This window comes from Morchella sextelata (assembly GCF_020137385.1).
Source record: "Morchella sextelata strain SCLS chromosome Unknown scls_24, whole genome shotgun sequence".
In the NCBI taxonomy this organism is placed as follows: domain Eukaryota; kingdom Fungi; phylum Ascomycota; class Pezizomycetes; order Pezizales; family Morchellaceae; genus Morchella; species Morchella sextelata.
Genome location: NW_025408639.1, coordinates 356371 through 384085, shown reverse-complemented (window position 1 = coordinate 384085; position 27715 = coordinate 356371). Strand labels below are relative to the sequence as shown.

The 27715-nt window shown below is 45.8% G+C and overlaps 5 protein-coding genes across 5 annotated transcripts; 4 read left to right on the top strand and 1 right to left on the bottom strand.

Moving 5' to 3' along the window:
- Positions 1-8124: 8124 nt before the first annotated feature.
- Positions 8125-9231, top strand: H6S33_007671 (uncharacterized protein; the record flags this gene model as incomplete). The annotated part of the gene is made up of 1 exon (XM_044839340.1): positions 8125-9231. The coding sequence occupies one exon, from the start codon at positions 8125-8127 to the stop codon at positions 9229-9231; it is 1107 nt and encodes a 368-aa protein (XP_044688544.1).
- A 1177-nt stretch (positions 9232-10408) lies between these two features.
- On the bottom strand, positions 10409-10826 carry H6S33_007670 (uncharacterized protein; the record flags this gene model as incomplete). The annotated part of the gene is made up of 2 exons (XM_044839339.1): positions 10409-10747; positions 10815-10826. 2 exons carry the CDS (start codon positions 10824-10826, stop codon positions 10409-10411), a joined length of 351 nt encoding a protein of 116 aa, XP_044688543.1.
- Positions 10827-12810: 1984 nt separating this feature from the next.
- Positions 12811-13695, top strand: H6S33_007669 (uncharacterized protein; the record flags this gene model as incomplete). Its single annotated transcript, XM_044839338.1, has 7 exons — positions 12811-12816; positions 12908-12963; positions 13025-13033; positions 13191-13363; positions 13432-13441; positions 13500-13628; positions 13686-13695. The coding sequence occupies 7 exons, from the start codon at positions 12811-12813 to the stop codon at positions 13693-13695; spliced, it is 393 nt and encodes a 130-aa protein (XP_044688542.1).
- A 3771-nt stretch (positions 13696-17466) lies between these two features.
- On the top strand, positions 17467-18618 carry H6S33_007668 (uncharacterized protein; the record flags this gene model as incomplete). The annotated part of the gene is made up of 2 exons (XM_044839337.1): positions 17467-18543; positions 18613-18618. 2 exons carry the CDS (start codon positions 17467-17469, stop codon positions 18616-18618), a joined length of 1083 nt encoding a protein of 360 aa, XP_044688541.1.
- Positions 18619-21850: 3232 nt separating this feature from the next.
- On the top strand, positions 21851-22836 carry H6S33_007667 (uncharacterized protein; the record flags this gene model as incomplete). The annotated part of the gene is made up of 2 exons (XM_044839336.1): positions 21851-22079; positions 22142-22836. The coding sequence occupies 2 exons, from the start codon at positions 21851-21853 to the stop codon at positions 22834-22836; spliced, it is 924 nt and encodes a 307-aa protein (XP_044688540.1).
- Positions 22837-27715: the final 4879 nt, after the last annotated feature.

The following is a 27715-nucleotide window of genomic DNA, read 5'->3' as shown; positions in this document are numbered from 1 at the left end:
TAACCTACAAGGCTGAAACCCGAGTGATCCCCCATGTGTGCTCCCACTCCCCCTCTCTCGACGGTCGCAGTTCAAATACTTACCTACCCACTGAAACAGTGTCTGTGTCCGTGTCTTAGACAAGTGCGGGGGGTGCGGTATTAATGGTGCCGGTGGTGATGGACACACACATGCAAATGGGTTTAGGATTAGGATTAGGAAATCATGCACATTCGATCCCTTCCTCTCCTGAGGAATGGTTGTAGTTGATTCTGATAGGATTCCACTCCCACGGCCATTGGAGGGAGGGAAGTTGAGACATTTGATATCACTCGCTTTTTTCTGGACGCAGCTAACAGCTGTGAATACCACCATAGGAGTACAAGGCATTCAGAAACACAATTACCGTGATCGCTGATATTTTGTCGATGGTCTAATCCTCATCAAGAAGGTGTCAATGACTCTCACGATCCATCGCCTCATCGGGTTTACAGATAATCCAACCATGTGTCTCAGCGCGCTCCATTCAGCCCAGACAGACATGTCGACAGACTTATCTCTCCACAGCGAGCAGCTACATACATGCTGTTCCACCACATACACTATCGTCGCACGGTCCAGTCCAGCCCCAGTCCAGTCCAGTTGCCCTGGTTGCATGGCGAATCGAAACAGAAAAAGAAAGAAAAACATGCGCGCGATAGAGACGTATGTACTCGTAACTTCCTAACGTTTTTGAACGCGACTGATATTGCATACCATACAAAAATACGCCAAGACCCTGATTTTGGGTGTGTGCAATAGTGGCCCAGTCCAAAAACGCCAGGAAACTACGAATAGATAAATAGCCATGCAGTGGGTGATTGAGTGTCGTAGGTATGCTTACTTTCAAAACCCCTCTATCTGCTTTTTCACCACACACTTCCTAATCTACTTCCAGCACAGCAGACGCCACCAACACCACTGGTTCTGTGTGTGTCTTCCAGACGTACTAGTACTTCAGCTCGATGAGAACTGTGGCGCGGCGGACGGCGGATGGCGGCGGCGGATTAAGACGCGCGCGCACGACTTCTAAGCCCCCTCCCTCCCTCCATGCTATGTGTAGCCCTGGCCGGTGTGACGATGAAAGTGGGTACACAGAGTAGTCTACATGCTACGCAAATGCCACAGATAAAAACAAAAACTATGAGAAAGAAAAAAGAACTCAAGAGTACAAGTAATATCACAAGGCATACTTTTTGCCTTAAATAAAGATAAAGAAAAAAAATAAAGAAAAGAAAAAAAGGGGGTGATCTTTAAATTCTTTTTCTGGAGCCTGGTCGGTCGGGGATCTGCAGCAAGCAGGGAGGGTCACGCATCGAAACCGCCAGGTTTCATTATGTCGGGTGGTGATGGTGGTTGTGGGGGGATTGATTGTGGTGGTGGTTGTGGTGTTATGGTGGCTGTACACCAACAAGCAGAGGTACAGGATCATCTATAGTATGTAGATTCGAGTCCCAACCAGCTAGCAGAAGATATCCCAGTAGACTCGTAGACTCGTAGACTCTTAACGTAAAGTAATCCATATCCCCAAACCCAACCCTCCCCTCCGCCCATAAAAAAACAAAAAAACAAAAACAAAAACAAACCTGTGATCTCGTCTTTCGGAATATAAATCCGTACCTTGCAGTGACTTCATTAACAGCCCGTCTAGGAATGGTCCTCCCTCTGTCGCATGTGCAAGAAAGAACGCACGCAAGCAAGGCCACTCCTGTGTCCGTGCCCGGCCGGTTATGTGGGGTTCCGGTCGTCGACATGCGCAGGTCTAGGAGTACGACTGATGTAGACGTCATTCTATTGCCCACGCCGGCGGTTTATATTTGGGAGGTGTTGATTTGTGTTTACTCTTTGTCTGGGAACTAGGGGGTTGGTTGAAAGAGTTGATATCTAGTATGGTGGATTTATGTAGGATGTAGGATGTGGGTTAGATACATGTAGATACAGGTAGATGGATGGCGTGCGTGGGTCGGCCCGATCGATGGGGGCGGAGAATGAAGCTTTGTCAAATCGTGGAGAAGATGTTACTTTTTATGTAGGGAGTTTCTGCAGCAGCAGCAGCAGCAGCGGCGGCGGCGGCGGCAGACAAAGATGCACTAGCTACATCTATATCTGCCTATTCTGGAGTATTCAACTTACTTCTCTGGAATGGTAGATACATGTATGTGATACGTGCTTGGCACTGCAGTCAGAAGTAGCCATCTATCTTCCCAGGCCCAGTTCAACTGTCAATCATGTACCACTCGCCGTACCACTGACTGTGCCTCTCTATCTACATACATGTAGAGTATCTATCTACTTCTATCTATCTGCTGCCCACATGTATCTATCTATCTATCTATCTACTCCGCAACCTTGGTTAGACAGTACACAGCGGTCCGGTACATGTAGCCATAGATTGCTGTCACCAGCATATGTAGGGTGAGCTCTAGCTCACACATACAGGTTTACTTCCCCGGTTCTCGTTTCAGTGCTAGCTACATGTAACTACATGTAGGCTAAGATGGAGAGTCTCAAGCACGCATCTAGCCTCTTGATCTCGCTTGAGGGGTAAAAAAAAAAACTTTAAAATCCTGATCGAAACTCAAAATTCAGGATGATCGTGTCGGTAAGTTAGTTGGTGATTGCCCCACTCGCGCGTTTCAAAAAAGTCTAAACTATGATTTCCGGGTTTCGGACTGGAGTGCGTGCGGCGCTGATTGGCTCCCTCCGACGGCCCCTATAGTAGTAGCCTGTATAGTACATACAGTACCGATATCTATCAGGCCTGTCAATCCTGTCTTGTCAGTCTATCAATCAATCAATCGATCAATCAATCAATCATGATCAGTCAGCTAGTCAGCGGCCAGTTAGGCAGTCGCGCAGTCAGTCAGTCAGTCATAAGAAATCAACTCGGCGTAGAGAAGGATTCGCAATCATCGCAACACAAGCAACACAATCCAGGGTAGACCATAAACTTAGTAGCTAGCCTAACCAGAGCAGTAGGTGCTCTAGAAAATCCAAGACCTCCGGCACAGCGACCCCGACCAATCGCACAGCTACCCATAAACCACCATGGCGGGGGCTCACGATAGCAAGCAAGATGAGGGCCAGGGAGCCAATGATCTCGAGCTAAACAAACGAGCGAATCGATTAGTACTCTAAGGGAAGGGCCCAGCCACGATGATGATCACACGTGTCTGAGCCGTATCTAGCAACTGCTAGAGTAAGGGAAGGGCTCTTCCCCACCATTCCAGCGCACCCCGAAGTTCCTTTTTTTTTTTCCTTTTCCCTGCTTGTCATGATTGGGCTTCTTGCACTTGCGGCTCCGCACTAAGGAAAAGTAAGTATAGTAAGTCGAGTCAAGTAAGCGAAGCGAGCCTCGCGAGTGATCCCTTATGAATGCGATAGCTATATCACCATAGCGGTCGTCATATCAGTCAGTTCATGAGAAAGGAGATCGGGTGGTATGTATTCTTGCCCCTCCTAGATCTTCTTTCCTCCGCCCCTTCCAACATAGCTCAGTACTATCGCAGCTAACCTCCTTACCTACTACCCCGCTTCGCCGGTGAAATCGATTTTGCCCTGTCGCACGATATCGACCTGAGAAGGACGGACCAGAACCTGACCACCCTTGTAAAGAAGATAGGCTGCACACAAATAAAGGGTAGAAATAAAAGAAAAGAAAATAAAAAAAATAAAAAAGGGAATAAAATAAACAAAAGGGAAGATCATCCATATGTGGAGAGCGAATCAGAAGCTTTCCCTTTTCCGATGCACCTTTCGGGCTTTGCTTCGGTTTTTATCCACCATGCTTCCCGGTGGCTAAAACGAGAGCTGGCTGTTTGGCTGGCTGCTGGTTGGAGCTTCAGCAACAGCAGCAGCATGAGCAGCAGCACTTCTCTGCCCCAACCCAAACATCGGATTCTCAGCTCCTGCATAACTAACTTATTTCCCACCACCACCCATGACGAGTTGGTTTGTGGGGTAATTATTTATTAGTTCACTCAACCTATATCTCATCGCGGCTGTCGAGAAAACAAAAACAAAAAGAAATGGTGCAACTCAAGACACGGCGCAACCTGTTCGGATCCGAGTAGCCGAATTGGGAGCTATTGCACTTCACTTGACTGGACCCCACATGAACTTCGTCATGTCAGAATGTAGAAGCCTTCTCGAAGCTGTGAGAAAAATCCCATCCTATCTATCATCATCTATCTGGCCTCTAATCTAGGTGAGATCAAGAGGTAAGATGGTTTGTCACAAAACCACCATAAGCCAGGGTGGTGTACAATAGGCGATTGCTACGATTTTCACGATCGTGAACAAGTCCATCGCATAAAGAGACCTGATGTAGGGCATACAGAATACGAGCAATCAACAACAAGTGAAAAGTGAGAAGAAGCAATTCAGGCTTTGTTACCAGTCTCACGATAGTACGGTCTTGAGTCGTTCCGTAAACTTCCTTTATCGTGGGTGTTGAATCATGATATCAAATATAATATTCACAGCAGCTGATAGTAGCAACGTGATTATTGCAGTCGGCCAAATTGACCAACAATGGGCAGGCTGAGGAATTCTGCTATTACGCGTGCCCTGGGCCTGAAGATCAGGGCATGGCCATCAGGGCGCTTGCTGGAAGGATTTGAAATCCGAGATAGTTACGCGTGATCGGCTGGACTATAAGTTAGCTTTTTTTCAAAATCTTGATTTACAATTTTCCTTGAAGCTCAGAGAGATTGTAAGTAGCCATGTAGATGCAAACATATGGACGAGACATACGGAGAACGGGTACTGAATAGTTCCAGGGTCCATTTCCACAGGGAGCTCGAGGGGAGAGAGCTTAGGGGAACATTCCGGGGACTCCGGTGAATAGTAACTTTGCATACCTACATGTGTCCGACGGACTAATCTAAGCCGTCAGACCTGTCGGAGCTTTTTTACATCATGGCGAAGCAGCTAGCTGAGTTTCGGGCTACTGATTTGTTTCGATGCAGTTCATGGTATCCAATCGCTGCTAACCCGCCATGATACGACCCTCGGTAGCCTGCCGAAAGCAGAGGCGGTGGGGCTGACATGCAGCACGTAAAAACTTTGGATGAAAAAAAACTAAAACTCGTATGTAAATCTTGGGTCACCCTAGAGTAGTGAAGCCAGACCAGGGAGGGGTATTATTAGTAGATATCTATGATGTCGATCGAGCTGGGGAAGAGGGAAGTGCTTCCCTAATTCAAGGAGGTGCCGTATGACTTCTTTGGGCTTTTCACATTAGCTTGCGTTTTATCGCCCACAAGTGCCTTGTGAGAGAACGACACCTTCTTGGGCAGGAAAAATCCGGTGGTTTAGAGGAGACAGAAGTTGATCCTTGATTTCGGTTATGTGTGGCGGAGGTTGCTGTGGTGGGCGAACTTTTTCTCTTTATTTTATTTATTGTGATATATCGGATTGCGGAGTACATGAACCCTGACATGAGCCGGAGGAAACGAATAATTGCTACGGAGCATTTTAATTGTTGCGTGGGCGGGAAAACGGTTTCCGCGTGCCCCTTGACGAAATCTAGATCTGCGGAGACAGTTTAAAGAAACTCAATGATTATGACCACGGCCTCGTTTGCTAGGTTTGAAGAGAGGCACATCAATACTATTATTTTGGCGAGGACAGATGAGAGTGAAAAAGACAGATGGTTTACTGGGATCTTGCGGATACGGTGACCCTGTATGCATGGTGGTGTAACAGCTGACTGGTCTTCGGATATGCTAAGTGAAGATCATGCATGAAGAGCCGCCATTACTGACGGACTTCAAACTAACTCGGACAGACTGATTCCATCAAGAATCAGAATCAGTTCGTGCTTTCGATTCTCAGTTCAACCTCAAGATCAAATTTCAAGGCTCGGTATCCCTTGCTGCAGCTGTTATTTGCTAATGGGAAAAGGTAATTGTGATAGTGAACAATAAAGGACAAGGAAGGGTGGATGGATGTGGGATGGATGTACAGAGAGAGGCTGTCAATAACGTAGGCTGGCCTTTACATGCAGTCTGTTTTGATGAGCTACTCTGGGATACGTATATTCATAGGCGATTTTCCGATCCGACTCTGTCCACCACTTTTCACGTCCCCAAAAGGCAAGCCCCTCTCTCTCTCTAGCTATTCTGTATATACATGTACTGCTACATCTAGTCAGCCCAACATCCGTTTCAATTAAGGTGGATTTGTTATCCGTAAGAGGTTATGACGTCGTAGGTTCTCTTTTGTCCACTCACAACCCTCACAAGCACCACCACCACCACCACCACCACCACCACTTCTACCACCACCTCCACCACCAATAATCACATACACGGTGCTCCAATAATGGAGCAAGGTCAGATTCTCCGCCTTCCAGTCTGACGCCTCAATACAAGATGGGACGAAAGGGCTCAAAAAAGAAAGTATAAATAATAAAAGGAGTAAAAAGAGGAAAAAGCGACTTGTGGGAACATGACCATTTTGGCTCTTTTGTACTAACATATCTTGCATGATGTCAAGTATCATCTACATGTGTCAGTCGTGATCTTTATTTTTGCAAATGATGCGGTTCAAGAAGTACTCATTTCACCTGTCTTGGTGAGTGAGGCTGACGCACTTTGTAGGGAGACTGAGCTAACTCTCTATTCAGTATTGAGTTGATGAATTCCCAGATTCATTCCTCTACTCCGGCACGGCGCAAGGCGCGCGTTTGCTGATTTCTAGTGGAGAGCGTACGCACACTCATCATTATTTACGGCAGTGCGGCCACCCGCTGCAATTGCTTGGTAAAGGATCAAATGAAAAATAAATAAAAATAAACATAGACAAGCATGGACCACTAGCTGATTTACAGCTTGAAATATTTGTCAATTATTGCTCGAAAGCTCGACCGGCCAAGCCATTCAATATCCTTGGGAGGGGGTTGTTAGAAAATTCACATCGAAACTGCGCAGGGAACAGATGAACGACTCGATGTTGAAGGGCTGATTGAAGAAATTATATTGGATCATCTTCCCGACCGTCGTGCATTATGCAGATCGGCCCTGATATCCAACAGGCGAGCGAATGGTGCTTCAGCGGGAGTGTTGAGGAGTAACGCGCATAGCGTATCCTAGAGACCCACTACAACGGTTATAGGCTGGGGGTACTCATCCAAAACAGCAGGCCCTCCACATCTAGCCCCAACAGAGTAAAGAGAGACATATTTCGAATGGCATAGAGGTATTTTTTCTCTCACTAATAGTCTGATTCAGTCATAGCGGAGTACGAGTGCGTGCGAAGGCGAGAGAATAGGTATGTAATGAAACAGAAAGAAGAGACGAAGCCATAATACGGCGGCGAACATTTCGATCCCATACACCGCCTTGATTCTATGTGTGTCAACCAGTACCTTTCTTGGGCGGAGGTGCGCGTATTAGGATCATGTTTATTTCTTTTTTGCTGCCTTCCAGTCACAACGAGTCAACCAGTCAGGCAGGTCAGGCGGCGCAGAAGCAAAGAGAAGGCAACCCCCCCATATCCATGTTCACTACATATCCTCGAACATCAACCAGCTCGGACAGGGGAGATAATATAAAGGAGTGATCATCCCTCCCCCCCTACATACCCACGCGATATATTCTGTGAGATCGCCCGGTCGTTTTTTATTTATCTTGTCATTTTCATTCCCCTCTGACCTCTCATTATCTATCCTAGAGTTAGTTCTTGCACTGCAAACGTTGCCTGAACTCCACTGTACTGCTGCATTCATCCCACATTTTTCGGGAATTATTCTCTTATCTCGGCAAATCTACAAGTCAATTTTTAATTTTTTTTATCTTTACCATTGCTCAACGAGAAGTCTGTTTTCCTTCTCAGATCGAACATAAACTTCATAAAATCCCCTTCACCCCGTAATTTTTGTTTCAATATTTTCATATCCCCGTCTCGATCCTCTGCCCCCGTGAGAACCGGGTCATCGAACGCATTGCCAAAAAGCCGATCATTTGACCTAGGCTATACATACATACATACATACTACTGCCATCATCGATCAAGAAGGTCGAAAGACCAGGACATCAACGGGAGGAAGCATATATACCCCGCATCATCACAAGCCTTCTGCAAGGCTTAAAGAATACCGTAATGGGCGGTTTATCATATCGGTCCTCATCTCCTCCGACGCCCTCTATCGCCCCTCAGGTCTTCGAAGAGGAGGATCCTGTACCCCTCCTGTTCCTCGACGACGACCTTAGTGATTTGTCGGCAGGTATAGATTCGTCCTCTCCTCCAGGAAGCCCCGCTTTCAACTCGGATGATAATATGGGCCAATACATGTCGATCACTTCATTCCCGCCCTTAAATATAGGCATGTCCGCCTTTTCGACACGCAAGAAGGCATCACCAAAGACAGCTATGAAATCCTCATCCGCCCTAGCGAAGTCCTCAGGATCTACCAACAGCACTGGTGGCAAGCTCAAGAAGATTGTACGCTTCTTAGAACAAGTCGAGTTTGTGCCCTCTTCGGGCCCGTCTTTCACGCCTCATTATACATATGATGATGAAGAGGACGATGCCGGTTTTCGCCAGTCCAACAAGAAGCAGCGTACACGATCACCTACCAACGACTATGACAACATCCGAGACGATCCAGCCATAAACTCAGGTTTAGGCCGAGCCGGATCTCCAAACAGGTCGCCAAACCGCTCTCCTAATGGCTCATCAAAGCATCTCCCGATGCCCGTGATTGAGGTAGACAACGACTACCTCTCGCCACCACAAGAGTACTATTTTTCGTACTCTCCTCCCTCACCACCACCCTCGTGGCGCATCCCACCCTCAAGCCTTATCGGGAGACAACCACATGTACAGGAGCCACCACGAGTGCGCTCACCACGTCAAGAGGGCGAAGAGATTGATCTGATGGCTCATGGCGACAAGCCGGCGCGAGACAGTGGGATCTACATGGACTACTCGGATGATTCAGACTCGGAACATCACAATGGACAGCTTCTGTCGCCGCCGTCATCGCCGCATCCACCAACTATTCATCCTGTTATTGCGAGGAAGATGTGGCCACATGGAGAGATCAGGTTTGAGGACCAGTGGGGGAGACGATTGGTTCCTGCAGGTCATAAGGATAGCTTCAGGTTTGACCTGTGGCCAGTGGAGGAGGATGTTAATGGAGAAGGTGTCGGTGCGAACGCAAAAGGTGCTTGGGTAGGAAGGTTTAGGGGTATGAGTAGAGATTAGAAGATACGATAAAGAGATGGGTATCATGGTGCTTGTGGTTGTGGTGAAATATTTGGTTCGTTACAAGAGGAGATACCCGGCTGTTGCTTGCTAGCTAGAGCTACTGCTTCTTTTCGACTAGACCATCGATTGGTTGGTTGGTTATTTATCAACTACTTACTATCTCATAAACACAGAAGACGATCTCGGACTAAAGTTGTTCTTTCTTTCTTTCTCTTTTCTATTTTATCTGCGTTTGTCTTTCTGTTGTTGCTGCGTTTGCTTCTATTCTTGTCTATTGTTTTTGATCGCTATCTCTTTTTTTTATTCGCCCGGATTTTTTTACTTTATTTATTTCGATTTTTTGTCTTTGCATGTTTGGTGTTATTTTTCTCTTCCGGTTTTCAAGGTTCGGAGGTACTATTGGGCACGGCTTTAACGACCTGTTATTTTTTTGCGTCGTTTGAACTGTATTATCCGGGTGGTCGGTCAGTTCTGGTGTTATAGGGATTTGGGTATATTTTTCCATCGTTTTCTTGATAAACCAGGTTTTTTTCTCTTTTCTTTTTTTTCTTTCTCTCTCTCTCTCTTTGGCGTCTCACATATCTCTTATCGAACTTTTTTGCCAGATTTCACCTTTCTAGCAAGTTGGCCAAGCTTTTTTCTTCTTCACTTTTCTATGCAGTCGTTTTTCTACGTCTCTCTGGAAATACTTGTTTTTTTGTTACCCACTTGGGAATCCGGATCGAAGTCACAATACTAGCTAGCTATTCACTGGTATTTCGGTGTATATGTGAGGATTGATAATTCTATTGAGTTGCTGAATTGAAAGAAAAGAAAAAATACCTTCCTGCGCACAAAGATAGAGAGAAAGTTCACAAGGCGGAGATGATTTCCGTGTCATCGTGAGTATTTAGAATAACTAATCACATGTGCACGTAAACAAATACCCTTGTAACGTTCTCACACAGTCGCTTACTCGTGATAGGTCGGTCATGACCAGGACAGGACAGCATACCGTCCCGGAGTGCCCTCCTCGATCACTAATGGAAATCGCACATTGCAAGGGCAAAAAGGGTGGGTGAAACATCCAAGAGCCTCAGTAGTCTCCTCGTAGCAGTAGTTACCCGCAAGAAAATTTCTTCTTTCGCCCTTCCCCGCCGCTGATCTGCGCCGCATGATAAAATCACTTCTGAGTTCAAGCCCCGTCTGTGCTAAGCGCACAGTTGGATATTTGAATCTTAACCTTCATCTCTTGGACACCTGGATGTAAATCATGGCGTTGCGAGTGATGTGGCGTGATGGTTGCGCTTGCGGGATCACTATTGGCCTGTGCGTGTGCACTTAGCGGGCTGTAACGGTTTTTCCAAAGGGAAGGAAATAAATAACAAGTATTGCAATATAAACCGGTCGAAGCGAGCCAACAATTGCAAAGGACTTCAGAGATCACAGGAGCACAAAGCTCTACAACCATGTGGGTGGTGTTATAGAAAACAAGATAACGACCACTGCCGCGGAGCGTGCCGTAGTTTAGGGTCTTGCAATATCAGAGGAACCGTTAGAGATAGGGCGAGCAGAGAAAAAAACTGGGAACTTACACTTACCCAACGAGTCATGTCAGCGGATACTTCCGGTCTGCTCATGAGTTCTCGTTCATCTCACGTCGCTAATTGGCTAGTGATACCCAAGGAATGAGTCTCAAGAGTCGCACTCATTTCGCGGCCCCCGGGATCTATAGACTTGTGAAACTACAGGTATGTATCTCGATTGTTTATTGCTAGGTTGTTCCTTTGGTGTGGACTTGCTGATATGTATGTACCCGTAGTTGTGGGCGCTGGGGTGTCGATGTCTTCCCCACAATTTCTGTTTCTTTTTGATTGATAATTAGTAAGGTTTTGGTCAAGGCAACTGCGTTGGTTTTTGTCGTTCCCTGGTCTCGGGCCCACTTACTCACTCAGCCCACCCCTATATTTTGCTAGGCGCCGCGTTCAATTGAGTCTTACAAGTACCAAGAAGCCAGACCTCGATTTATTATCCAGACAACCACCCATCCCCTTCGCTTGGGTTTCCCACGTTTCCCTTTCCGTTTCCTTTTTCTCTCTTCCTATTGCTAATAACCTTGGAACCCCATGGGGAATTGGCGCTAGACGCGGGTAGGGAAAATTAAATAGAAGGACGCTAGTTGATTATCCCATGTAATGCCATGATACGAGCAGCAGCCAGTTAGAATTCAGAACTCCCGACCTGCGGGGGACATGAGTATGACAGTTGCTAAGGCAAGGAAGTAGAACCCGCTAGTAGCCGTCTGTGTTTCTGTCAAACTCTTAATTACAGTGCGTCATGTTATTGAGGGCTTTCTGGTTAATTCCAGCTCTCACTGAAACATCTCTGCGTTGTGCCGAATCTGAGTCTAACTGCGTAGTGCAAGCAAGAGAAGGATCCTGAGCGAAAGAATGGTGAGGTATATATACTACGGCATTTGATAACGGTAAGAAACGACGTTGGGAACGACCAATCATGCACTCGACCAGATTCGGGCTAGCCGGGGGGTTGGATGCGGTATTGATCTTGTTTATCTACGGCGTCTTGGCACGGTTGTCAGCCTATCTTATCCATCTTATCCATAGGGGCATTTGCAGGTGCCAGATCTGCAGAAACCCCTTAGCAACCAATCTTCAGAGACCCTGGAAATTTGCCGTGAAGGCGCTGCATAAATTCGAGTATATGAAGGTCCTCCGAGGTATATCGAGGCTTTATGGCCGCTCTGGGGAATCTCGAGACCCCTCTCTAATTGTCGACAATCATAGGTAGCTAGGTAGATATCGATGCGTAGGTAGAGATACAAAGGTGGCCCTCGTGTAGAGTGCGCCGAATTCGAAATAAGTGGTGTTAACAGCTACCTGTATTTTCAAGTAGGTACATCTGTAACTTTGGCTCGCCTTGAGGCTCATATTCTTTGGGGTGTCAGTTGCTGACCCTTTTCGCCGGGGTCAGAAGCCACGATAAATCGAGATTGGTAATTGGTGAGATTATGATTCAGGTCCATGCTTTGTGGCTGCTAGCCACCTTCTTCAACACACAAAAAATGTCAGCAGCTTAGAGATAGGTGAGGGAGTTGTGACACACCTCTAAGAGGGAGCGAGCAATATGCATAGTAACCTCGTGAAAGTTCGGGTATCATATGCAACTCTATATGGATGGAATACTTGAATACGCTGATGACTTACTTTCCGAACGGTAATTAAGCTACGCCGCGAGAAGCCATAAGGCGCTGGGAGTGTCAACTTTGGAGGACATGATTTTTGCATGGGAGCCACAGTAAATGCTGGCTAGTTGGGTGCTAGCGCCGTTCTGGGTAACAGATATTTCTATACGTTACAGTATGTACATTTGGCTACGTAGAAGCTGATTGGTTAACCGGCCTTTCAAGCACGTTGACATTAATTTGCACACCTACTCTACCCCTCCATCACTTCTCGCTTCCAGAGACGTATTCTTCAAAATTACACTTCCTTCTATTGATCCTTTATTTATTCTCTTATTATCCTAAAGGCAGCAAGATTCATGTATATAATCGATCGATCCCCAATAACTCCAGGGATGCCAGTAAGTACGGTCCGCTGCGGGCAACAAAAAAAACAACCGAAAACAACATCAAGCTCAGTTTGCATGTGCCTTCAATTGATGTTCATCTTAGCTTCGCACTCTACCTTTGGTTGAGGACGCTCAGATGAGTACCTATACGACTACGAAGTTGTTTATCTAATCTTAGGCGGGTGGGTACATATTAGATCTACGCCACTAATCTCAGCAGAATTGTAGTGTATTGTACAATGTTAAATCACCACATAGTCACTTGACTCACGAGATTATTGTCGGATCGGTCGATCTTGAAACGCCTCTTGCCAAACGACCCTCGAAAATTGAATTGGCTATGCAAGTGGAGTACATAATCTCACCTAATGGGAATGACTTGAAAGTGGAAGCTGTAAGAGGACCACGGAGGATCTGCTTTTCCAGTACCGGTTATGGCGAGCCCCGGATCCGCAGTCGATCACTGGTGGAGCAACGGCTTCGGGATGTGAAATTTCGGCGAGCTCGGAGAAAATAGTTGGACTGTTAGAGAGGCTTAACCGCACGGCATCCATTATCGGTACAAAACTACGGCTTCTTCTCTTGTGTGACTTACCTAACTAATCTGATTTGTGCCGTGCGCTGTAGAAGTCGGAGAGTAATTCCGCTGTAAATCATTGGATACAAATATTCAGACGTGTCTAAGGTCCATAAAGAACCCTTCCCTTTGAGTGGTCTATGGTCACGAGATTGATTACTGCAGAGACACGAATGACGGAATACGAAAAATGTGAAAACATGGATTATCCCTCATATTTCGGGCCCATTAAAGTGAAAAACGCAGAGTAATACCTCAGCACCAACCTTAGCAGATACATACATAACCCGAGTTAACCAATAAGACTCTCCTAGGGGAAGTGTGTTCCAACTCCTCAACCGTGTTCAAGGCTGTGGGTTTGCTTTTCCTGCGGAAGAAGGCTGTTTGACTCCTGGGTAATTTTCAAAATCGACCCCAAAGCGCGTAACCAAATACGAACTTAGTTTTGGTAGCTACTTACTTAGTAAAAGACTAGTTGGTCAATCAATACTGCCATCGAATATGAAGCTACCAAAAGTACATATCTATTACAACATACATTGACCCAAACAGTTTTCGTTCAGGCCCAAGACATATAAGAATGCAGATTCATGTAGGTTGATCAAGTGCATTGGACTTTACGCCTATACTGGGGATACTCATCAGCATACTACACAGATCTTGAACTGGAATGGCGCTCTCAAAGAATATTTCCTGTACTATAGATCTATAGAGGGCTTTAATCCCTAGTCTCGGGTTATACAACAGATTCCGTCTGATTTCCCATATATGGCCATGGCATGATGATATCAGCGGGTATTGTGATAGCACAAGTATCAGGTCTGATTTTGACTTTCATGCGTCTCGTTTCCGAACATTTCAAGACAGATATCCGACCAATTATTTTCAGGCTCGAAATAGCGGGGGTGAACCCTAGAAAAAGAAAACGTTCACGATGGATCGGACTGGTTGTGGTTAATATTGCTTATCTGGCGTACCACCTCTAATTTCAGCAATATTATATAGGCCGCAGAGTTCTTGATGTTTGAGGGAGCCCTAAGTGCAAATGATGATTCGTTTCAGGTCAAATCCCCAAGCGCAGTGATGGAACATTCCGCCTGTCAGAGCCCATTTTTCTGTTCTACAGCACATACACGTGGAAACATGCAAATTTTCGGCTGACCTACATACCCATTCAGATTTAAGTCTCTGTCGAAATAAAAAGCTTTATGTGCTGCATTGGTGGAAATCCGTTAAGATTGACCTGCATTGCACTTTTGCGGGGTTTCCCGTAGATTACACGCGTGCAAGCCGCAAAGCGAATTTTTAATAAACTTCACGGGGATCTTGTTTGCGGGTCGCAACAATGGCTTCTGTTAAAGCTCGCGCACCTCTAAACATGGCTAAGAGAGAATCTTCCCGGGCTCTATGGCGTTTTCTCGATAGTCAAGCTAGAGTAGTAGGAGTACGATCTGGTATCGCAGGATCGAATAGGGGTCTGTACATACATGTACTTTTACTTACTACTTATTAACATATTTTTAGCACCACACGGTATGCTGGAGCAACCGTGCGTAGATGTGTTTTTGGGCTTGATTCGAATGCATAACGGCTTGACTCACAGACCCTTTTCGCAGGGCTTTCTTGGTATGACAAATCCCAGTACACTGCCCCTTGTCTGTTTCGAAAATGACGATCCTCACCTGGATTGATGTCACCGGTCCTAAAGTCGGAGTATGTGGTGGTTTGCCCAGAAAGATTTAAGCTTCATATCAATGATCATATGGGTATAAACACCATTATCCATAGTACTGCAAAATCTGCGATGTGAGAAATCTGGCCTCTACTGTTCAAAAGAAGAAAAAAACGTTATCGCATATAATTCAGAGTTCACGATAACACATCATCTTGCGGCCCGCATGGTAAATCGTATGATCATTGATAAGTCTTTTGGGGGATAGGTATCCTACCTATTCTCATCATACAGCAAAATCTATCATAATTCCACCCTCTCGAAATTCAATCCCTACCAAACTTCTAGCATACGCGTTCTGAGGGAATAAAACTTGTGGCTTGCTAACAAATACCTCTCTCTAAATTCCATCCCTCCGATAATTCAAGCAAAATTCGGCCACCGCGGGGGTGGAATTATGATAGGTTTTGCTGTATACCTGTATAGGAAACTGCGTAGCTTTGCGATAATAATGACAATAATGATTCCGATATCGTAAGTAACCTGTTACTTTTGTTCGTGAGTGAGTAGATATTTTTAGTGTTCCCGAGGGAGATCTTCTTGACACGTGATATAAGCATAATCATGGTAAATCACTCGATGTAACTACGGCGAAGTAGCTTTCTAGGTGGCTGATTGATGTGTTTTGTGGCTAACGGTAGGGATAATACGGTTGAGTCGACCTGTTATAGAAACTGCCAGGTCTTGAGCCTAGACAAGGGGTTCTTTCACAATCTCCTATTGAAAGGTTTGGAATATCTTTAGATACATAAATAGTGAAAAATACCTGTATGTTAGGGCGTTGTACAGCCACTCTGCAAAAGTGTTCGTATTCTGATTTCGGAGTGAGGCACTTCTCTATATGTAACCGTGGTGGACCATCAAAAAAACCCCAAGAGAAAGCTTTCCCAGTGACCAATGGAGCCCGGAATCAATGAAGAATAAGATCAATGACCTATCTTCTTTTATATATAGCCACCAACTATATTATATATTTTTCGTTGTTTTGAATCTCTACATCAATAACATCAACATCACGGGTGCGCCACACTGCGCACTAACATTAAAACTAAATCACGAACACTTTTGCTAAGTAGCTGTATATCAATATATATAGAGCGTTAGAGCTCCATCACAAATCAAGCAATGGAATAAACTGTCCTAGGAGTCACAAAAGAACCTAGAAGGTGTGCAGTTGTATACAACTATCACTTCTTGGATCGTAGTAACAAATGTCTGCTTGAGCTGTGGGAAGTCGGCCACGAACACCGGTTTATATTCAGAGCCAGGGTGACTTCATAAGGTCAAGGTAATTGCTGTCCTCAACGAGTTATGGCATAAGTGTCTATAAGATCATGAAGATAGGTGTTCTTAGCACATAGATGTATATATAGGAGCCGAAAGATCCACCCTCTCTTCCCCTACCGCCAATATAATTGCATTCTATCACGCTTACAAGTAGCCTGTTACATGGCCGCTGTTTGGTGATTCGTCTTTAATTCCAAACCCCACTCGACGACACAAGTAATTTAATTGACTGAGAAAATATCCTTCCAATCATCTTCCCCCCCTTTATCCAACTGACAACCAGACTACCGTATGCTCAAGTGTTTGAATTCCGAGACTAGACGCCTTCACGGGGGTAATATAATATGGGACCGGTATGGTGCTTTCCTTGATTGCTACTAGATCAAGGAATCTACGAAATTAGGAAAGTCAAGACAGTCGAAATCTTTATTAGATACAGAGAATCGTATCTATATGCTTTCTTGGGTGATATTCTTCCTATATTTTATCCTCATTTTTGACGTTCTTAGTTGCTCCACCATACCCGGCCAGCGAAGATGTCTATCTAGCACATACATAAGCCATATTAGCAGGGTCACATGCTCACCAGGGTTAGGGTTTCTTACTCAATATCAATATTAACGACCACGATAATATCGGCCTATGCTAGTGAAGCTCCGGACAGGTTTAGAGGGCTAGCTTTTCGGTCGTTAATAGAGCTGAAATCGAGCACTGAAGTGACTTGGGTAAAAAGTGGTTTGTTACGGCCCTTTGATCATGGGACATCACTCACTGGATCAGCTCCATCCAATCCTTGGCGATACCTCTCGATGGGGGGTTGGAAACAAGACTACGCTGTAGAGTTGGAGAACAACCGAGTCGTGTGTTGAGAAGAGAAGCGTTAATTGGGAGTGGGAGAGGTTGGTCGGGTACAGCAGGTGGAAATAAAAGCCGATAGTGACAGACCTAATGGGTGTTGGGTGAGCCAAGGTGCCAGACGTCTGCTGGCCGTCGTCAGTGGTTGTTCGCCCATGAACGTCTTCTCCAACAACTTGCCCTCCATCTCTCTCCGCCACAACATTCAAACATGAACGAACGAACGGCCGCCCAGCTCGCGAGAGAGGTAGCAGAAATTACAAAGGAGATATCACCAATGACGAAGCCAAAAGGCACTAGAAAGTATTTGCTCGCTGCGAAGATCAAGACGCTTATCTGCCACTTCAAGCGGACGTGTTCCACCGTCAATGCCACGGGTTTTCACCACCTCCCAGCGGATATCATCATCAATATCCTCTTCGAGATCGACGACGTCGAAGACCTTCACAGCTTCGTCCTCACCTCCCCCTTCATCAACGGTCTCTTCCTCCGCCACAAGCCCACTCTCCTCACCCGCCATGCCCGCGCCATCCTCACCGACGCCTGGGACGAAGGCACCGAAGTCCTCACCTGGCAGCGACACACCACTGCGAACTTCACAGCCACCCATGACGTCCTCCGTGATCTCCGCTCACCCTTCGTCCTGCAGGATCACGATCTCCGCCAACTCATCATCAACCGCGCATGGTTCGAAAACTGCCGCGCCATCTACCTCATAACACTGGAGCGGTCGGGAGACGAAACGCTACCAACGTTCCGCGAATCCCGCGTCGTGCAGTACTTCTTTGGCAGGACGAGAACAGAGCTATTCCCGCACAGGTTGTTCTACATCACTTGGCTTCTGCAGCTGCGGTTCCAGAATGAGCGGTTGGAGGCCTTTGCGAGCCGCCCTCAGCCAGATGCGAGGGAGGTGGCCGACTGCTTCCTGATGGGAAGGATCATGTTCTGCGCGAGCCCGGGGCTGGCCGGCTTTGTGAATATGCCGACGGCGAGAGAATCGTGGGGACAGATGCTGCGGCGGAACTTGATCACGACGTGGGTTGTGCCGCCGCCGACGCCGACGCCGGGTGTGGCCGGAGGGTTCACGATGCATGTGGACTCGCAGCTGTTTGTGAAGCAGAAGGTGATGTGGCATTTAGTTGCGAGGGTGGCGAGGGAGGTGGGGACTTTTGGCGAGGCTCAGAGGGATGGGTTGTCGGAGATTTTGGAGGATTTTACTAACGATTTTGGTGTCTTGGGGTTGGAGGCGTTGATGCTGAAGTATAGGATTCCGAGCAGCGTGTGGATGGTGAGTGTTAACTCTCGTGGCTTTGGTTCATGTCTGAGATGTCTGAGCCTATGACTAATGGGTCTGTAGCTCTAGTTGGGGTGAATCAAAGCTGGAAATAACGCATCATGGGGCAATCACGTACTGTAACTGGCTAGCTGGGCTTACTTTGTATATTTAACCATAGCTCTGGCTTTAGCTGCACATCAGAATAGAAATTTTGATTGCCATGGCGATACTTTCCCTTTTCAATTAAATATAACGCATTTTCTATTGGGGTTTTTTTGTGTTTTTCTTTCTTTCTTTCTTTTGGTTTGGTTATATCTTGTGTTTGGTTTTTTTGTTTTTATTTTATTGTTTTCTTGTTTTCATACTGAGCTACTGTACTTGGAATATTTTTATAGCCCCCGCGGCCAGGCTGCAAATAAATCGATGGTCAATATGGCCCGTGGAATCATGACGTATCACTCGCTGTTGTTGATTTGTAATAGCGATTGTTTGTAGCTATCCCCCGGAGACTATGACTATAGACTAACAATAATACCAACAGTAATATCAACCAAATAAGAAAATAAAACAAAAACAAAACAGAATAAAGATAAAAACAAAGCAACATAAATTAAAACTAAAACAAGCCAACCGCCTTCGCCCTAATTTCTCAGTACACGCACAATTGATGTGTTTCTTAAATTTCCATCTTCTTTTCTTTTCTTTCTTAATACTCGAGTCCCAACTATATGTTGTTCCTTTCTTTATAATGCAATTTGCTCTTACGTTACCCCCATTGAACCTATTTCTGATGATCTCGCCGGCTCGCTTTAACTTGTTCTTCAGTCTACCCGATGCCGCCATTGGAGAAGTTATCTCCAGATATTCCTGCGTAGTCCTAGTCCGTAATTGTAACAAATGCTTAATTGCAAGAACTTCTTGAATCTCACGCGAGGCTTCTCTGCATATGGAGAGAACAAGGATGATGCTTTCGTCGGTCTATGTTGGGATGTTATTTGTGTATGGTTTATTCTGTATGTTTACTTGTGGGCTGCATATATAGCTAGAATATAGGTAGGGTAGGTATATGGAGTTAGTATATATAGTCAGTAATAAGTAGTAGTTTATATACTTCTTATAGACAGACCTCCTAATATTAGACTTAGTTTAAAGCAAGCTGAGGATTCGTCTTCCGAGACTTCTTTTCTATTCTAATCATAAGCACAATAACCTATTATTGCGGGAGATCTGTCTATCTATCTAGCTCCAATTAACAACATCCAGTCTTTGAAGAAAGCGGTGCTCGGCCATCATCTTCAAAGTACTATCCTTCGTTTTGGCATGTACATTTCCACCAGCCCGCGTCTCCCGGCTCCTCCGGTTTTTGGTTTTGCTACTACTATCGCCCGACCTATCTCACCGCCCGGTCTACCCGCACTATCGCCATACCGCACTTCCAGTAGCAGTAAATATCCCACCACGGGTAGCACTATGAGCTGCTACCGGTACCACTAACTCCCACGGGCCAACTACACGCACTCCATCATGATCGAGGAGTAAACACGCAGTACGTCCATGGCCACCCATTGACGCCGGGGGTCGGCTCATAGCGCTGGAGCAAAGAAGAACCGTAGATAATATGTTCCGCGAGGAACGTTCTGCCCTAGTCAACATCCTCTAAAAATTCTTGCTGGCCAGTCGGCGCGGGTAGTTGTATAAGTACTCTGTCCGTCCCCCCTATCGCCATGACGCTCTGATTAGTTTGGCTCTGGGACGCATACGAAGATTAACTTTCAGAAGCCCGAATACTCCTAGATCTTGTTTAGGGTCCCATCTCCGATAGTCGATACTCAGGTCAGGTGCGGTGAAGTCGGGAGTCCTGCGCGCCAAGAAACATGGGGCAACTTGAAGCGAGTCATGTTCTATCACTCGGTCACTCGGCCGTATATGTTGCGAGAAGACGCAGCGCTGGCTAAGGGACATGTATGTACAATACCGCCAGCTTCTGCTGATAGATGGGGGCTCGGCAAATGATCTGCGCTCGATGGGTTAAGCATCCGCTTAAACAGGCGCACGTTGAGGCTTGTCTGGCATCTGAGGCTTGTTCGGTATCTGGATAGGCGCATGATCGACACTACATGTTTATTAATTCCGGTGTTAGGCATTAGCTAGATCGAGTAGACTGTCAACGGGGCCGGATCGACGGTTTCTTATTTCGGATCAAAGTGCCATTCAATTAATCTATCTTCCCACATTCCTGGGACGCAACTTAGATATCGTTAACGTTTGGAAGAGATCCGCGACTCACATCATGTATTGATTTGATGACTATGACAATAACCCAGCCCATATATACGCGTCAGCGCAGGAAAGAAAAATCTCGGTTGTGCTCGTAACCATAGTGCTTATTTTTCTTTTTCTTTTGCACATTAATAGAGTACTCAGGTAAAGTGCAATCTGCAATTGCTCATGATTACCCCCTTTATCTTAATCAAGCTATTTGGTAGGCTATGGTGCTGCTACGCCAGGGATTAGTTGAATCATGGCCATGGACAATTCTAAAGTCAGGGGATGATGCATGGAAGTTCGTATTCTTCCGCATCTGAGGATCAAGATGGAAGGGGTGGAAGGGTGGAAGGGTTGATGCTCTCTGCCGTTTAAGCTCTGCCAAGCCCCACTAGCACTAAGCGAGTCACGAGCGCTCACTCGCCCCCAATCCAACCAACCAACCAGCCCAATTAACCGTTCTCTCCCTCTAGCGGAGGATCATTAATCCTACAATGAGCACCACAAGCACTCTGCATAGCCGCATTACACCATGATCCAGGGATCCCAGTGGTGCAAACATACGTAGACCCTTTTTTTTTACCCAGCGGGCTCGGCGTCCGAACCGCCGAGCACCGAGCCCTAGCTGACATTCGGGGCCGAGCTTCGGTGCATGGCCCGAATATTACTCGCGTGGCAGATTTTTTTAGGGGTTGGTTTGGTTTGAGAGTACTACGTGGAGCTGGGCTGTGTCGTGCATTTTGCAGGCTAGGTGTGCGGTTTATGCTTAGTTTGGAATATACGAGTGGTACGGATCCCAGGGTGAGTAATTGTCATGGGGGTTGCAGAGAGTGTATAAAGATCTTGGGGTGAGTCCTGTCTCGTGGAATCTAGATATCGAACATTACTGATATATTATTACGCCTTTTCTGGCCTGCCCTGAGTTAGACTATTCGATTCTTTTTCAAGTCCCTGCCTGTCGAGGAGTTTGGGTCCTAACCTTTTTTCGCCTTTTTTATTTTTTTCCTTTAGCATTTTTATACTTATACTTATATTCCCGGCTCTCCACACAATAATGTATTCAGATACGGGCTCCATTATGGAACGAGCCACGGCCACAGCGACCGCTGCAGCTGCCGGAGCCACGGGCGAGGTGGATATCGACTACTGGCGTGATAAGACCCCCAGCACCACTGCCGCGATAGCTTTCGCCGCCCTCTTTGGTATTGGTGCAATTGCCCATACCTACCAATTGTTCCGCTACCGCGCCTGGTACTTTGGCGTCTTCCTCACGGGAGCCTACAGTATGTCCCCGATAACTAGATCCCCCTATCAAAAAGAGTACTATTCTAATATACCCATTTAGTGATGTGTGTCGGCTACATCTTCCGCCTCATCTCCATCAACAACTCTACAAACCTCGGCCCCTACGTTGTCCAACTCCTCTTCATCCTGCTCCCGCCCTCCCTCTACGCCGCCACCATCTACATGATCTACGGGCGCATCGTTCTCCTCGTCAACGCCGCCCACCTCTCCCTCATCCGCCCCACCTGGGTCACCAAAGTCTTCGTCTTGAGCGACTTTTTCGCCTTCGTGATCCAAGCCGGCGGTGGCGCCCTCCTCACGGTCGACGGCAAGGAGGAGGTGGGCAAGAACATCCTCCTCGTCGGCCTCTACGTGCAGCTCGCATCCTTCGCATTCTTCCTCGTCATCTCGTCGATCTTCTATTTCCGTGTCACAAAGGCAGGCGTGGATGCGCAGAAGTATGGCAGGTATCACTGGACGACGATGTTGAAGGTGTTGTACTTTGCGGCGGCGTTCATCATCATGAGATGCGTGTTTAGGCTCATTGAGTATTCGGCGGATAGAACTTCATCCATCCAGAAGAATGAGGTGTGGGCGTATTGTTTGGATGCGGTGCCGATGTTGATGGTGCAGTGTGTGTTTAATGTTGTGCATGGCGGAATGGTGCTCCCGAAGGCGGGCGTCAGGAATAAGGAGAGAGCTTCGGTTGCGGGGGAGAGTCAGTATGAGCTGTCGAACCCCGAGTCGCCGGTGTAGGTTTTGGCTTGATTGTTTTTGAATTGGGGGACTAGTTGGTTTTCATTTGGTTTTGGAGTTTAGTTTTTTTTTTTTAGTTTTTTTTTTTAGTTTTTTCTTTCTTTGTCTTCTGCTTCTCGTCGATCCTTTTGTTTCCTTGCGTAATTTTCGATATTTGGTCAGCTAGTTTCAGTTTCAGATTCGAAGAGGAGTTGTTGATTTTTTGGGGGAGCGTTAATTATTTCAAAAAACCATTTTATGTGAATTGGGAAAATTAGGGTTTGATTGGGTTGGGTTAGATACTACATGGGATCTTAGAAGTATGAACTTTACTTAGACGGCCAAAAAATTATTAATCCGATTATACCATGTTCCCAATGCAATGCGCAGTAATGCAGGCCCCCGTATGTCCAGTCTCCCAATCCAGAACTTTAGAATCTTTTATCATGATCAAGCTTAGCACTTCTCTTTCGAAATTTAAAAGATAACTCGATGCTTCCCAGCAATATGATATCAGGGATAAAACCCTATCGACATTACCAGCACTGATAGATAGCACCCGATACGTACCAACGCACAGATAACAGTCCTTCCATTACTGTTTCCTATATAGTGTCAGCGATTAGTAATTTGTTCCGTGTGGTACCGGCTAGCACAGCCTACCTGATATATCGGACTCCGGACGCCGATGTTTCGACCTTTCGGGATCGCGGGATCCCGGGAGTTGTATCCTATCTCGTGTGTGAGAGTCGGCGTAATTTATGTATATGTAGGGAGGGTGCTGTTTATTGGATAGAGGAGAGGGGGGGCTATAGCTATGGAGTCAAACGCGCCTGCTGCATGCATAGAGGGGCCCGGCGGGTGCGTGTGCGTACGTACGTGTTAGGGCAGTTTTGGTTAGGTGGTTGGAGTGGTTGGATTGTTGGGTTCGAAGATGTATTCATTGGCTTGCAATTTTGATGAGGAATACTGGGGGGGTTGTATAGTGCATGGTGAGATTTTCAGCTGTGTAACCCTGCATACGTTGGTGATACCCCTTCGATCTGGATTGAGGATACCAGCTGATTGGATTATATAATTATGGTTGTATATATATAGGATAAGGCCCACCGTCGCTGAACAACATATGAGCATGATCCGCCTGCGAATCGAAGGGGCACCCTATTATGTGTCCAGTAATAAATCTAAGCAGTAATAGGTAGTTTCCATCGCACCGCACCCTGAGTGAGGGTTGAATCCAATCAAGGGGCTATCCGACTTGAAAGTATGCATGGAAAACCAGAAGCTAACTTATGGAGTTGAATCTGTAGAGCCAGCTATAAGCTTCTGGCTAGCAAGAGAGGTTGTGGACATAAAGGTACGGATGGGAGTAGATATTTGGGGGTTATGAGCTATCTGTTAGTGCTTTATGGGTGTGACTGATATACGTGTCCGTTTAACTAGGTGGCCTTTTGAATAACGAAGGATATGGGTGGCCATGTGGTGCTTTGGTATTTGCTTCATGAATAATCACTCGGTATTTGACTACATGTAGCTACATATACCGGTATACACCCATAAGTGCATATTTACGCTTCCTGTCTCTTCGTTTTAGCTTCTTTATATGCACTTTCTGCAGCACATCAAAAGCTTCAGTACTTTTCAGGAATAACGGACGAACTGACTTAAAATGGGAAGCCGTTCTTTCACTGGTCAATATAATTGAAAGATGTCCTCTGGAGGCGAATATCTCGAGCTCCGGCCCGTTTGTATTCTTTACTCCTCTGCAATTGGTCGACGTGTCATTTTCTCACAGATACGTACGTACTCAATACTAAAACCTTCTACCTCAAATTCTTCTCACCCACACTACCTTATATACAGCTGGCTGTTTGTGCCATATTATATTCACTAGAATAGCTTCCTAGTAGGAATGATAAATTTATATCAAGCTTGGTGATTATTATGCAATGATTTAATAATAGAGCGCCCGTAGGTTTTATTGCTAGCTATATAGACACATGTATATGCTTCCTCTCTAGATCTACTCGGGTACAGGAGAAAGAACCAGAAAATGCAATAGGGTTATTTGTATGGCAGCATTTTTTGGTTCTTATTCCTGTACCCGAGTACATGTAACTAGGGGTGTGCCAACTCGCGACCGCGAGTTGTACGTTGAATTATGGGTATCAAATAAAATTTAATTCTCCCTCTACAATCATGAGGGGCCTTCGGCCCCATCCTCCTCCTCTCGTGAGTGCTCAGTACTTTGATGTGTCGTGCTTACTAAATACCCCTGTCGCTGTCGACCAATCAGACTGCAAGCCCCTTCGAAAAATCGTTAATCCAGTACATAGTAGACTAGGGGTGGGCCACCTCGCGACCGCGAGGTGTTGCAATTTTGGAAAATAGATGCATTGCGATATTATTACAATAATAAAAATAAAATAAAATAAAGATAAAATAAAATAAAAATAAAATAAAATAAAAACAAAAAATAGAAAATAAAAGAAAATACAAATAGAGATAAAGAAAAAAACAAAATTCTAACCCATAACAATAAACTCTTATACCCCTTTGGAACTACCCTAAATTACCCTCCACCGCCCTCAATCCCAATCTAAATCTATGAATAAGTTAGTATATCACAAGCAACGGAAATAGAAATTATATTTACCTTGACGTTTTGGTACCTCCAGTTTTATCTTTCCCTAACCGCAACCCTAACCCAAACCCTCCGTCCGCTACCAAGTATCTATATCAATATCAGTTGTTTGTTTGAGATAGAGATAGAGATGATTATTACCTACCACGTTCCCAGAAATCGCTCAATTACCATACTACTGCGCTTCGACTTGCCGGGCTGTTTGTGATCAGAATGCTATATCAATGTTAACATCATTATCAAAAGTAGATTTGAAGACCGTACCCTCTTTATAACAGCACTTCGGGGTATACGATGTTATCAGTTTGCGGCTGCATCTCTTCCACTTGCAAGACCATCAAGCCGGTCACGTCTGTAACCCTTGATAGTGCTACATATAGCTGCCCGTGAGTAAATGAATCAGACCGCAAGTCAACCCCAACGACATCTAACGATTGACCTTGCGATTTATTCACGGTCATCGCAAAGCAAAGTCGAATAGGTAACTGCCTTCTTATTATGATAAAAGGTAGGTCACCCTCAGCGGAGGATAGCTGGATGCGTGGGATAACCTTTGGCTCACCATCAAACTCACCACCCAGAATCTTAGCTTCGATGCACCGTCTACCAAGTCTTGTCACCGTCATACGGGTTCCATTACAGAGACCCTGCTTTGGATATAGATTACGGAGTAGAATGATTGATGCCCCCACCTTTAGTTTGAGAATAGACGGGGGTAGTCCAGAAGGATTTAGACTCTGCAAGTATTCTGGAGGTAGCAAGTTCGTGTTCTCGTCTGAATTTCCGCTGTCAACTGTATCAGCTGAATAGTAGGTGTGCATTTCACCTTGAATTTCTTGTAGAACTCTATCATTGAACTCAGCGACTATATCATTTCTCATCGCCAGAGTTGCACGCTTTGAAAATGCAGCGTAATTTATAGGTGCCGATTCTATTATGTGCCGTGGAAATACATGCGCACAAAGGTCCTCCAGTGTTCTACAGCTCTGAATGATGGCGGTAAAGTGATTCTACCATACCACTGAGCATTGTGCATCATCCCACCAAGCCAAGCCGCAAACTCCCCATTAAGAACACCATTACGGACACGCATATTTATCTTAAGCTTTAGGATTTTGAAGTGCTGCCATAAAAACGACCGTTGGAGGCAGGCCTGCACTATCTGAGCCCGATTACCGCGCTGCACGACCGGTAAGATTTGTGCAAAATCCCCCCCGAGTACGATTGGAATATTGCCAAACAGGGAATCATCACCAACACCACAAATATCATTCAGAGTGCGATTAACAGCCTCAAAGCAGTACTTATTCTGCATAGGTACCTCATCCCAAATGATCAGAGCGGTTTTTGCTATTAAACCGGCCAAGAGACTGCCCCGTTTTATGTCACAGGTTGAGGTCTCATGGATTGCAATAGGAATTTTAAACCTTGAATGCGATGTCCTGCCTCCAGGGAGCAACTGTGCTGCGATACCTGAAGAAGCAACACAGAGAACAATCTTACCCTGGGAACGGAAATGGTTGCAGATAACATTATAGAGAAATGTTTTTCCAGTACCTGCAGGTCCTTGTATAAAGAATAGAGCTGGTGCAGGTTCCTCAGCATTGTGTGTGATAGTGTTGAAGCACTCGAGCTGATCAGGATTGAGCTGGGGAACTCTCAACTGTAGAATTGCGGCTTCCGCGTCCATGTCATATCGAAGTTCTGATGCAACCATCTCATTCCCACCTGTTCGATTCCAATCCACCGTATATAGGGGCAACCCAAAGTCAGATAGAGTTCTATTGGTGTCGGCAAGAATTTGTGATATCAGGTAAAGGCCATAGTCCAGATATGCATCAGGCAATTCGGGGGGTACAATCAGTCCTGCGTTCCTCTCCAAAGCACGGGGCAAGTCATCACAGATGTTTGTTTTGAATTTATCCCATAATGCCAAAGGGTCAGTCACGTTACCGAAGAGTAAGGCAGTAGCAAAGAGTGTACGGAGGGAATATCCACTTGAGAATAGGCTCGCTTCGGTAAAGCATTGCACCCACTCCTGATCATCCTCAAGCAAACCAAGGGCAATACATGTAGCTTTGAATGTAGGATGCAGTATGCCTTCTACGGTTCTAAGATGCTCAAAAGATCTTGCGCCAGGGATAACAGTTAGTAGCAAACGCATGAAATATTTCTCCCCCATCATAGGGTTGCAATGCCACATACGTCCAATTGCGACACCCTGTTTCCTGGGTGCCCACTTCCGCGATCTAGCGT